The sequence below is a fragment of the Ahaetulla prasina genome, chromosome 3 (assembly GCF_028640845.1).
Source record: "Ahaetulla prasina isolate Xishuangbanna chromosome 3, ASM2864084v1, whole genome shotgun sequence".
NCBI classification, from domain to species: Eukaryota; Metazoa; Chordata; class Lepidosauria; order Squamata; family Colubridae; genus Ahaetulla; species Ahaetulla prasina.
In genome coordinates this window covers 84,368,826-84,382,071 of record NC_080541.1, presented here as the reverse complement: position 1 = coordinate 84,382,071, position 13,246 = coordinate 84,368,826, and the positions used below count along the sequence as shown (strand labels likewise).

Sequence of the window (13,246 nt, the reverse complement as noted above, 5' to 3'; positions counted from 1 at the left end):
CGAGCTTCTTCGGGCTGGGTGTCTAACTATAACGGCATACTCGGAATTCGGCGCCCATCCTCCTCCTGCGAGGGGGAAGCCAGAAGGGAAGGGTAGCCCGCCCTCCCTCCCTCCCTCCGGCGCATTGCGCGGAACTTGCAACTGTGAACGTGTCCCTGGTAAGGTAGCGATCCTGTATGGGGGTTGGTCCCTCCTGGGAGAGGGCACAGAGGGGCTTCGCTGAGGAGGGGACCCCCCCCTCCCATGTCTTTCCTCTTCTTGCAAGGCATCAGTCCGGCGGATGGGAGCGGGGCTTCACTTCAAAGGACCAGGGAAGGATCGGGGCAAACGGCCCGGCTGGAACGAAGCTTTTGGTTTCGGGCGCGGAGGATCGGGCTGCGCGAGGTCACCAAGAGAAAAGTGCTTGTCTCTGCGCTGGCTTCCTCGTGTAGGGAGCCGTGGGCCGTGGGACTTATCCCGAGCCCTTCACCGGGCCCTGCTGGATTTTGGAGCGCCTCTGCAGCCTCCCACCGCCCTTCACTTGCGGCCGGCCGGCTGCCGGCTCCTTCCGCTCGGCTTAGGAGTCCGCGTTTACATCACACAGGGCTTGATGTCCTGGCAGACGGTTTGGTGGTGATGGTGATGGTGGTGGTAATAAGAGCTGCTGGCAGATGGGTGGAAGGACGAGATGCCGTTGAAATTGAGGACGAAATCCTTCCGGTCGCACACCGGGCTAGGGTGGTGCTGGTACCGAGGCAGGCCCACTGCGGAAAGAGAAAAAGAGAGAAGGCCAGTCCAAGGAAAGCTCTGGGGGCGGAGTGGGGTTGGATGGGAAGCGGGGGAAATGGGGACAGTTGTCCTGGTGTAAAATGGAGAGGTGGGAATCCATAGGTAAAGAGAAAGGAGACTCCCTCCCCCTCCTTCCTCCGGGTTTTCACTTTTGGAGAAGGAGCCCAGCAGTCCGAAGGCCGCTCGGTGTTCCATATTGGATCATGTTCCCCACTAAGTAAAACAACAACAACAACAACCCTACATCTAGAACTGTATTGGAGCTGTATTGGACCTTTCCCCCTTTGCTCCCGAATCTCTAATCCCAGAAAGTTTGCATTTGTAATTGTAACAAAACTCTTCCACCTTGAATGGGGGTGCAGGGTAGTGCCGTCAATCACACCCTCAAAACGTACTTGGGGAGCAACCTTTCTGATTCCCCTGTAATCAATGTGTGTGTCTGTTTGTGTGTGCTTCTTTGGACTGAGAGCTTTGACTCTTGGCACCTGCCTCGAGAAATCCCTGCAGTTTTCTTGGCAAGATTTTGGAAGCGTTTGCCATTGCTTATTTCTCACAGCTGAGAGTGAGTGACTGGCCCCCAGAGTGGTCCAGCTGGGCTTTGTGCCTATCTCCCAATTCGAGGCCAATGCCTGGATAGCTCACCAAACTGGCCGTCTCTCTTACCAATAGATCCGTTCATTTTGTATTAGATTTACAGTCTTGCCTTCTTTCTGGAGATCAAGACTGCATACATAGCACACCTTCCTTCCTTCCTTCCTTCCTTCCTTCCTTCCTTCCTTCCTTCCTTCCTTCCTTCCTTCCTTCCTTCCTTCCTGTTATTATTTTTTTTGGACATCAGTCCTATGAGATAGGCTGGGCTGAATGAGAGTGACTGGCCCAAAGTCACCCACTGTCCACTCTGTGCGTTGAACCAGAGTTTCCCCACTCATTCTTCAACACCTTTCTGGCCTCTCTCGCTTCCCTGCATGGACCCCTTACTGGTACTGTTTGAAAGGGAAAGGATTTTGATAGGGGGCAAAAGCTGAGTCCTGAAGCGAATGGAACATTTCTCCTAGCCTTGGCATGGCTGGGGCTCGCTGGCTGGCCTGCTCTTCATTACAGTGAAGAGGTCACCAATCAAAAATGTAACCCAACACCTCCAATTTCTTGAATTCCCGTCCTCAGGCTTCCATTTAGCAGTTAAGCAGGCTGGCTGGGAGGAGAGTCAAACCAATCAAAGGCCCAATCAGTCAACCCATCAGCCAGAGGCATTTGGACCCTGTTTTAATTAAAATAAAATTAAAGTTAACTTCATCAAAAGGCAGTGGGCTAAACATCCCTTTGTTTTTGTTAGTCTCATCACCAGCAAAAATCTTCCATGCTTGCAGCTCAAGGTAAAAATAATGAGAGAAATTGAGACCAAACTCCCCCCCCTTATTTATTTGTTAGCCACTCTAAATTTCACACTGGGAGAGAGAAGGGAGTGGGCTACAAACATACTGTAGTAAGTAACAGTATTTGAGAAGAGCACCATCAATGCTTAGGCAGACAATGCTGGTCAGAAGACACAATAGGATGGAGAAGATAAAATGTTTCCATGCTCCACTCCTTCACTCCCCTTCCTTATTTCATTACAATACCCATAGGCTTCTGCTGAAGTTAAACCATTAACCACAAACACCCATGCAGAAGGTTTGAGAAAGTGCCCAAACTCAAAAAGAGCCATGAAACCTGCAAAAGGGAATCTGAACTTGATCTGGATCCCTGATTTCCTTGGGGCAGCTCACCATCTGTTGATTCCTAAGAAATCAATGTGCTTCTTGCTCTGACCTCTCGTGGGAGGAGGCTTCAAGGTTTCTGGAAGAGGTTGTTTCCTTCCTACAGCTGAGATGGAGTGCCTGGCCCAAAATCACCCGGTTGGCTTTCATGTCAGACAGGACTAGAACTCAATCTCTCCTAGCAACTAGTCCAATGCCTTTAACCACCACAATATGTGACCTGGCCTCTGGGAATCCATTCCTGAATCATAATTCATGTCTAAATAGATGGCTTGGAATGATCAAACACGTTCCAATTCTTCTGGAGGGCACCCAGTTGGAGAAGGCCCTGCTGAAAGAGCTTTACCTAGTCTTGTTTACACAAGTCAACCCCGTTGAGTTCAAGTGGGGGAACCCAATGTAAACTTATATAGCCATTCAATTTCATTCAAATGTAAAAAAAAAAGAAGGCCAAGGGCATGGCAACCTTTATAGCAGTTCTACATTCATATGCCAGGCAAATGGGAAAAGTAGGAGATGCTTTAATGGCTGGGCTGCAGCTGGGTGGAATCCTGCTTGCACCCATTCCCTGAATCGCTTGGAGCACAGAAGACGAGAGTCTGGCTGCTCAAATATCTCCTGGTTCCAGCTGGCTAATTTTAGAGCTCGGACTTCATCCAAAGGAAGTTCCAAGGAAGTTCAGCTGCATACAAACTTCCAGTCCAAATACAAATTGATGTGCCTTTCCCTTCAAAGTGTGACCTTGTTTCTTATTTCCCACTTGGCCCTTCTAGGTCTGCTTGGCCTGTTTGCAGCCACAAGCCCATGTTAAGCTTTCTGTTGGAAATCCACCAGCTTTTAACAATAAAGGATGCTTCCTTCCTTGATTGAAGATGGTGCCCACAGTTCCCTACTCTTTCTCCTCAAATCACCCAACACATGGGCTTCAGAGCCACAGGTCAATCCTATTAATGTCTATTCAGAAGTCTTATAGTAGTGATATCAGTAAGGAACTCTCAGATAGAGAAAGGAATGCAATTTAGATGAACTGTTTCTTTCTTGTCTGAATATTTTCCACTTATGTACACATATGCACACACAGGTACCCACAAAGCTGGGTGTGTTGTTTTGTTTCTATGTAGCAATATAGGGAAACCAAAAGTTTAAATTGCAATCAAATCAGTTAAGACTCAGATCCTAAAAGAGCAAGATGTTGAAGGGATGCCCTATTTCTTCGCCAAAGCTCAATTTGGGTCATTTCAAAGGTGTTTTTTTTTCCTCCTCTCAAGAGTGGGAGAAAGACAGAATTAGATACTTTTAGGTTGGCCTGCAGAAACAGTGAGTGTAGGTGAGTGTATTCAGTGAAGGACCTGGAAGTTATTTATTTCTTTATCTCCTCCATATCCACTTTTTGGCTGGTCCTAAAGTGAGTTGCAACAAGAAAGGAATAAGAGCCAACTGAACAGCCCAAAATGAAAACAAAACTTGGACACCCAGCAGCAGAATCCTTATCAATCATTAAGTCACCATTTGGGAGGGGGGGAAAGTGCAGGATTCAAAGCGGATTTTCAAGAAAGAACCCCATTTCCTTTTAGGGAGATTATTTCAGGTTTAAAGGCCTTATTATAAAAGTAAATAAATCTCTTTTGCATTCGGTTAATCTCTCCTCCTCTCCCTCCCCTCCCCTCAAATCCTAATCTAAAGATAGGCTCCAGTTACCACTTGTGTTAATGGTATTAACAGCGCCAGGATTTTACGCGGAGGCTTCCCGGTTTACAACCAGAGTCTCTCATTTTCGAGGCAGGGTATTCGAGGTCAGTGGAGCTTGGGGTGGATTTCCTTCAAGTAACACTTCGCTAGCGCGGGATCTCTTGATTCCAGAGATCAACTCCAAACAGCCAAGCAGAAGGCTTGGAAAAAGTAAACACAAAAGCACAAACAAGACCTTCTTCCTGATTTTAATCCCAGGCCTTTGCAGTGTAGATTTCTTTACCGTGAATTTAACGACCTGCTTGTTCTGCTAAAGGGGCACGTTGACAGCAGCCTCTTCTTGAATCCCGCAGAGAATCATTGGTTTCCATGGGCTTTTTTCTTCTTTTTTTCCCCCCTGGCAGAGACCTGGCAAATGTCCCCAAAGATCCCAAAGGCTCGGTGTGTGTGGGGGGGAGCGTCTTGTGCTTTTTAACCTGTCTTAGTGGAGTCAAAGGCAACCAGCTTTCCCCCCAACCTCACCAAAAAAGGCAAAGAATATATTTTACTCGTTAGGTTGCCTCGCTCCGTTTGAGGGTGAAGTTCGGCCTCAGTACCAAGGGAGGATATTTTAGCTTTGACCAGACACATGGATTTATAGGCCATCTTCCAGGCTCTTCTCTAACCAACGGTGTGGTTGGGCATCTGAGTTCCTGGGAACTGGAAAGCATCTTCGACTCTTTGTAACGAGCTACGGTTTATCAGTAGAAAGGGCCGGAAATGATTTCAACTGAGTGGGCTAGAATGGATCATACATGCCCTAAGGAAGTAAATCGAGTTTCTGAGAACTTGAAAGCCCATCCATCCATCTCTATCTTTTGCTGGCCAATCAATACGGGGAGACCGGAGTTTTTGCCCTTATCTTTTCCTTCCAGACACAAAGAAGTTAGAAGAGTCAACTATCATTCTCTTCTTCCTCCGATTCGCTGTGGCTGCCCCAGTGCCAGGGGCTTCAGCTGAGATTTTGCAGAGTTTCGAGAAGGCTATTGGTGCTTTCAAAAAAAAAAACCCTCCCCACCCTGTCCCCATTGTTCCCAACCCACGTTCAGCGACAGCTGCAAGTTGGGGTCAATTTAGCGACCGAAACTGTTCCTTTCTTCCGCCCTCTTCTCTGTGCTCCGGTTTGGGCCCTTTTTTTCTTCAGGTCCTTCTTCTCAAAGCAACCGCTTCCCTGGATTTCCGCCGCCTTTCTAGGCTGCCAAGGAAACCCGCAAAGCTTTATTTGCAACTCTGATTCAAACAGTTCGGTTTGGATGGAGGGTGTGTCAAAACAAAACAAAACAAAACAAAACAAAACAAAACAAGAAACGCCCGACACACTCTCTCTTTCTTTCTCTTTCTTTCGTTCTTTTTTCTCTCTTTTTTCTCTTTCTTTCTCTCTCTCTCTCTCTCTCTTTCCCTCCCTCCCTCCCTTTCTTCCTTCTTTTCCCTTCTAAAAGCCTCTGGAAAAAAAACCCCTGAGATCACTGGTTCCAATCTTGTTCCGCCTTTGGCGCTAAAAGAGTGGATGGTTTGCTAAGGCTTGAGTGGGCTGGTTTAAAAAAAAAATCAATTGGGAGAGAAAAGAAGAGGCGGTTTTCCCCCAGCCTAGAAAATGACCCACTCGCATAGAAGATCTCGAGATCTTCTAGCAAGGCCTTTTGGTTGGATGGAGACATCTCCTGTGCGAATTTTCGAGAACACCCCCCCCACACACACCGGAACTGCTCATTTCGATCCCAAACCCAAGACTTTGGAAACTGGGTGGCTGGGGACTTCCCCTGTCTTCTCCAGGGCGGTAGGCCTTGAGGCTTGGCCATAGTGCCTTCCATTGCAAACGCGTGGTGTTTACCAAGAGGGAACTGGTTCTCCTTTGCAGATCTCCTCGCTTTGTACCCTTCCCACCTATCCTTTCATGACTTTGCATAGCCCTGTCAGCTCTAAACTCCCAAATCCTGCCCTGGCTTTCAAAGACTCCAATCTATTGGCTCAACGGGTTAGATAGGATTTTTATGGTTTACATAGGATTTTTTTTTCTTAGTAGCCCTCCAAGGAGGACTACGAAATATTGAACACCGCCCCCTTCGAGAAAAACCCACGTGCCTTTTTGAAATCACCTTTGGGACACTGGGAGGTTTAGGTTTCCAGCCGACAAGAACCACAAGGTTGTGGCTGCCAGTTGTGAAAGAACGATCTTTTGCTTTCTAATTATATTTAGGCCTTAGTTGTCTTAAAAAGCCGGCTAGCTAGGATAATTAAAAGATCACTTCGTCTGAGAATTACTCAAGTTAAAAAGTTATCCGAATTTGGGTGGAATGGGTGGGAAGATCTTCACACCCTATCTGTTTACTCACAAATAAAGTTCAGGATTCACACACACTAGGTTAAGTGGGATAGATTTCCTCCCTTAAATACGCCCACACGCGCGTGCATACACACACGCAAATCTATGTTCAAAAATCGGAAAGCTCTGGGTCCGTGGCTTCTTCAGGGAGGGAAACGGGGCTTATTTAGGAGGGTCTAAGTGATCTCAAGGAACCCCCTTCTAAGTATCTCTTGAGCGCTCGTACTTCACGAAACAGCTTTTTATTAAGCTTGTGAGATAGTGCTCCGTTTCTCGGAGAGCAAACTTCGTGAAGGCCATGAGGGTCACCTCTAAGTAAATACTGAAATCTTATCCTCTTTTTTTGCACCTAAGGAACCCAACTCTGCCTGTGTAGAAGCCATCAAAAAATGCGAAGGGTTATCTGGAGTCCTACCGGCCTTTGAGGCCGGCTGCGCCGTTTGTTAAGCCAGGTTACGGATCGGACTGCAACTCCGTTTTAAGGAGAAATGCGTAGTCAGGAATTGGTGGGATTATTCTAATTGCAGCCTTTTAAGGTGGAAGAAAAAAAGAGAGATTAGAAATTTTGGTATTGTGGAAGGTAAGGAGGAAAAAAAACATTGCATTTTACTGAGGGGTTGTACTTCATGTACAATTCGGATAGGGGCATTTTGTTTGTGTATTCATTAAAGTCAACAACCGAAATTATATTTAGATCATCAGAACCGAGGCATTAGGAACTGGACGGAAAGAGGCAAAAAGAAAAACAAAAAGTAAAGTTTTTCAGGCTCCTGTCTTTAAAACCTCATTTCAATTCTTCCCTGTTATTGCTGCTGCTGCTGTTGTTGTTAATAACAACAACAACAACAACAACAATAATAATAATGATGATGATGATGATATTACGTCAGTTTTAAGAAAGATCTTTCAGGGGACGATCGTTTTCAAATCCCCAGTTAAAAACCCAACGCGCTGAGATGGAGAGGCAGTTGCGGGAAAGTTTCTACAGCTGATTGACAGCAGGTCACGGAGGAGAGAAACCCAAGCAGCGGACAAGGTCGTCTGTATTTGTTACTTGTTGAAATTCCCATAAAATTGAACAAGACCCCGCTCTCATCTGGGTTAAGTCAAGCTCCAGTCCCCTTCGGTGTGGTCCAGCCCAGACTGTCTTTGTTTAGTTAACCTCCGAGACCCACGTTTAAAAAGGTTATTTGGAGAACCCATCTCCTCCCCCTCCCTCCTCCTTCCTTTCCCAATACTAGCTCCACATCTTTTACCCATTTCGGAGCCTTATTTTCTCCTCTCTCTCTCCTTCTCTCCTTCTCTCTCTCCCCCAGATTTTTCAAGGCTATTTTTTTTTAAAAAAAGCAACATATCGCGAAGAGACGACCCCTCGCAGTTCCTTCCAGTTATAGAAATAACCCGAGCAACTTTCTTTTTCTTTTTCCTTTTGCATTTTGGAAGAAAATGCACAAAGCTCGGCTCCTTCTCCCACACCATTTGTAGTACGCATTTGCAATCACCCCCCACTTTTTTTTCAATTAGCCCGGTACAACACTGAATATTTTTTTTAAAAAATAAGCATACAAAAGTTCCTTTAGACATTTACGCGTTTTCTGCCTCTGGGGAAGAGAGAAAGGGTTTGAACCAAGCAAAATCCCCCCACTATCCCCCACCCAGAAAAATACACGAAAACTGAGCATTATCTACAGGAACACACAGCCTGGGAGCGTGTAAGGAAGGCTTTTGGTTATTTCAGCGGGGACAGAAACAACACAACTCTGACCGTTCTGTGCTGGGATGCTACAGATTCCCCAAGAGCCAAGAGTTTAAAAGGCCTACTTCTGGGAAGGCGTGCGCAGGAGGGCAAAGTTAAACAATCCCCCCCAAACGCAACAGCAACTCCAAGGGACCGATTCGTAATGCCTGGGAGGGAATCCTTGATTTATTAACTCCCGGCGTCTGTATCTTTCTCTCCCTGAGAGTGTGCATTCCTTTCTTTCTTTCTTTCTTTCTTTCTTTCTTTCTTTTCTTTTCTTTTCTTTTCTTTTCTTTTCTTTTCTTTTCTTTTCTTTTCTTTTCTTTTCTTTTCTTTCTTTCTTTTTCTCCCTCCCTCCCTCCCTCCCTCTCTTTATCCTTAAGGGGATCTCGCGGCCCCTCTCCTACCCAGGTTTACTGGGACGAAAACAGCTTCGAATGAGAAGTCGTCGGACTGCATACAGTTTCTCTGTGTGTGTTCGCTTTGAAATACCCCGTTTAAATTTTACCTCGGCGATTCAGCCTTGCCTGAAGACGAGACTGGGGAACCTGGGCACCGTCCCCCGGGGGAAGAGAAGAAAAACACCAGGTACTCCGAAAGGCAGCCTTAAGAGTTGTACAAATTGCTGGCGCTTTCCCCCCTCTGGGTTCTTTGAGAGTCGGGTGTGTGTGTGCCAGGAACAGTGGGGAGAACTGCATCTAATAAACACCCCATAATTCTGGATCTTGAGTGTAGAGAAGTTCCTAGAGGCGACCGACCTCCTTGTCGCCCAGGGGGTGGTTGGTAAATTAAGATTTGGATGGAGGGTGTAACGAGGTGACTAACAGCGAAATTCGAGTCCGATCTTGAAAATACCAAAATGCTTCGAGGCTGGACTGCAGATGTGTATTCTCTCCTTAACCCAGTTCTACTCTTCTCTCCCCCCCCCCGCAACAATCGGTCTATTCCTCTCGCCCCGTCCCCCAGAAAGCCTTTGCTTTCTTACACCAAAGCTGGTGTTTTCTCTGAAAACATCTGTACTGGAGAAGGACCTTCTCGGCTTGTTATCTGACAGTTACAAGTTAACTTGAGCGGGGCGGAGGGATTTTGGGTCTCTCTTCCCCACTTCAGCACTCAGGAGAAATTTTGTGATTTGGATTTATTTATTTTTTTAATCTACCCTAAATTTCACTTTGAGGTGTGGGATACAATGTAATTTTCCTTGAACACACAAACACACACACAAACACACATACATATATCCAGCTCAATCAGGTCAATTGCTTGTACACAATATAAATAATCGAGATCAAATACCAAACGGCAGCATTTACAAATCCAACGTTCCTATCCAACCTCCCGATCTGGCTGCGATTCTGAGCACCGATAAGTTTGCTTAGGATCGCAGCCAGATACTTTCAGATTTCTCCCTCTCCCACCCCCATCCCACCCCACCCCGCGCCAGGACTCACTTTTAGAAGCGATTCGCTTCATTCCCTCTATCCCCTTCAAGAATGTAATTCTCCAATCTATACACGTGAGTAAAAAAAAAACAACCCCAAACACCCAAGACTGCCTAATTTTACATCTTCTAATTCTACATTTTCAGTTCCTACTGAAGTGGCAGCCAAGTCAAGTATTCAGAGAATCTCCTGCAAACAGCAGATTACGGGTTTATGGACTTCAAACTCAAGCGTTTCTCAACAGGATTGGACCATCTATAAACTTATTAGATGACCATTAAAGTACCAAAGGAGAAGGATTTCCAAATGGGACTCGCGGTGCCTGCAAGTAGGAGCAGGGAAGGGAAGGGAGGGCTGTCCTTGGATTCCAGAGGCTGAGACTGATGCGGCAATATTGACTCGGGGATAAATTGTTCCACTGAATCCTTTCGATTCAGCCAGCTTAGTCTCGGGGCTTCAAAGTATGTGTATGCCTAGGATTTGAATTCTGCCCTCTCTCCGCCCCTCAGACCCGAATCTGGCTCTGGAAAACCTTCGGGGAGTGTTTTCTTTCCAGATTCCCAGGAAAGAGGCCTCGGCCTCTGAAAACGAAGCAACTCGCTTCGGGGCAAGAGAGAAAGAGGAAAGGAGGGAGGGAAGGACCGGACGGGACGGGACAGCTGCGGTACCTGAGAGGTCTTCTCTGCCGTTTTGGTGCAGGTAGCTCTGCTCCAGCGAATAGGAGGCCATTCCCGAGTGGATGCCGGCAGGGGCGGCGGCGGTAGGCGGCGGCGGCGGCTGAAGGGCCTGCTGCTTGAGATAGGGCGAGGCCGCCGAGGCAGTCCAGTGTCCGGCAGGGCTGCCGTAGGGCGAGTGGCACTCGATGGCGCTGGCCATGGCAGGCGAGGAAGGCACTGGGCTGCTGCTGCTATCCGGCCCGTAATCTGGACCGTTGGACGGGACCGGGCAACTGGCCATGTACGTGGAGCCCGGGTTAGGCGACATGTGCGGGACATGATGGGCGTCGTAGGCAGCGCCAGCCTGCATCACGTCCAGAGGGTTGTAGCTGCTGGGGTGGCAGCCCAGAGGCGCGGCCGGGGGCGCCTGGAAGTCGAAGCCCTGCGGGAGGAAGCTCAGCCCGTTCACCATTCGGTGGTACATGGTGGGCTTGAGCGCCTGGCATTTCCTTCGGAAGCCCCGCGGGCGTCGTCGGAAGGAGCCTTCCTCGAACATGAACTCGCTGGCCGGGTCGATGGTCCAGTAGTGGCCCTTGCCCGGCCGGCCCAGCCCTTTGGGAAGCTTGATGAAACACTCGTTGAGGGAGAGGTTGTGCCGCACCGAGTTCTTCCAGCCTTGATAGGCGCCGCGGAAGAAAGGGAAGCGGGCTTGCAGGAACTGGTAGATCTCGCTCAGCGTCAGCCGCTTGGAAGGCGAGCTCTGGATGGCCATCACGATCAGCGCGATGTACGAGTAAGGCGGCTTCTCCGGCCGTCGCAGCCCCGAGCTGGCCTTCTTGGTCTTGGATGGCGCGGAGGCGGAAGCGCAGCCGCCGGAGTTGTTGTTGCCTCCGCCGCCTCCTCCTCCTCCGCCGCCGCCGCCGCCGCTGCCGGGAGTTGTAGCGGTGCTGCTGCCGGTGCTGGATGACTCCAGGGCGGAGGGAGGCGGCGGCTGGTTCATCAAGGCCGGGCTGCGAGGCACCGGGCCCCCGATCTCGGAGCTCATGGAGGCTGCTCCTCCTGGGCCACCTCCTCAGCGGTCTGGCAGCGGCGCCCTGAACATCTCTGCCTCCTCCCTTGCGCAAGCTTTTCACCCGCTCCCGGTCTCGCTCGCTCTTTCACACAAGCACAGCGCCCCTTCCCTCCTCCCTCCTTCCTCTCCCTCTCCCGTCTGACCCCCTCCTTCTCTTTCTCCACTACCACCACCTCCTCCTCCTCCTCCTCCTCCCCCAACTCAGGAGCCTTCAGTTCTCCCGGGCTCCGCTCTCTGCCCCCTGCCTGGTGGCCTCCTGAAGCCTTTAAAGAAGAGGAAATCCATCAAACCCCTGCGCCGCTTTTGCGTTAAGGCAGCGCAGCCAAACAAAATCTGCGGCGGGCTATCGCCTGGAGAGGAGTGGGGTGGGGGGACGCCGAAGGAAAGGAGAGGGAGGGAAATCCCTTCTCCTTCCCCCCTCCCTTTCCCCTTCTTCTCCTGCTCCGCTGAATTTATCCCACAACTCAGGCCCGAAGGGAAGCGGAGAGGAGAGGCGGAGGGCGGGCGGTCTCGGTTCCACTCCAGCTGGCTTCTGTCCACCCCCGCCTCCAGGCCTGCGGGCTCCCCGCGGAGGCTCCAGATCCCTCTGGCTGCCATCTTCTCTACACGCAATTATGCCATCCATCAACTTGCCCTTTAGACAGTTGCCGAGTCTCCCAGCCGCACGCCTAGCATCAGGCTCCCAAGGTAATGCGTTTTGCCACCGCCTTTCCTTTCCCTTCGCTTGGCGTGAGGAAGGACCAGCATTTCGCTTTGCCCGGAGGACCGCTTGCGGAATTGAACTCCTTTGGCTTGGAGACTCCCGGGGGCTGAATTTCGCTTTCCCAGGCGGAAACATTTTGTGCCCTTCTGGAGAATGTCACAACTCCGGTGACCAGCGCCTTTTCAGAGGGCATGAACAGTCTAAGCTGGAGCGGAAGGCACCGGTAATCGGTGGGGCTTCTTCTCATTCTTTCACCTTTGGCAAAAAAACAAAACAAAAAAAAACCTCACTCTTCTGGATTAGGTGCAACGTTAGCCCACTTCAGAAGCCAAAGGGCAGTGGTCGCCCTTAACTTTCAGCCAAAGGGCTGTGGTCGCCCTTAACTTTCAGTCAAGGGCAGATTGGCAGATTCTGAAGTGCTGGTGTCTCCTAGCACTTTCCTAGGCAGAAATCAACCTGGAAAAGTTTTCACCGCGGGCACAAGCGGCCCCGGGTCTGAGGGTCCACCTATTCCTGCAGGTGCACTTAGCATCTGGAGCCAGTGATTCCGAGACTCGAAAGTAGTGAATCTATTCCGAGGGCATGGCAGCAGCGTTCCGAATAGATTCGTTTGTTTAGAAAGGTTAGACAAATGGAAGGGTGAGGGGGGGGTTCTTTTTGCTTAAACTCCTGCGTTCTTTCAAGACCAGAAACCCTGGACCATTTCTGCTCACCATTTTTGCCATTTCTGCTCAACATTTCTTTCCCAAGCCACTTTTTCAAAGGCTGTGCACGCACGCACCTGTGCACAGGGTTCAACTTCAGCCATTCTAGGGCAAATCCTAGGGGGGCAAGACCGCTATTTCAACGGAGGAAAACGGAGGCTTTTGCGTGATTTCGCCCTGGAGTGAAAAAGATGATTGAAATCTCTCCTAGGATCCTACATGCCTTCTGTGTTTCTTCTTCCTCTTGCATAAAGATAATATTAGAAACGGAGCTCCAGTCATTCTGTCGTTGGGGCATATTTGTAAGGGAAAGGCATTCCACAATTTTTCCCCCCCTGCGGAAGATCTACTTGAA

The 13,246-nt window shown here is 49.3% G+C and overlaps 1 protein-coding gene across 1 annotated transcript; it reads right to left on the bottom strand.

Annotated features, from left to right (window-relative positions):
• Positions 1 to 570: 570 nt before the first annotated feature.
• Positions 571 to 11,457, bottom strand: FOXF2 (forkhead box F2). Its single transcript, XM_058177437.1, has 2 exons — positions 10,425 to 11,457; positions 571 to 743 (listed from the first exon to the last, which is right to left on the bottom strand). The coding sequence occupies exons 1-2, from the start codon at positions 11,455 to 11,457 to the stop codon at positions 571 to 573; spliced, it is 1,206 nt and encodes a 401-aa protein (XP_058033420.1).
• Between the last annotated feature and the right edge of the window lie 1,789 nt (positions 11,458 to 13,246).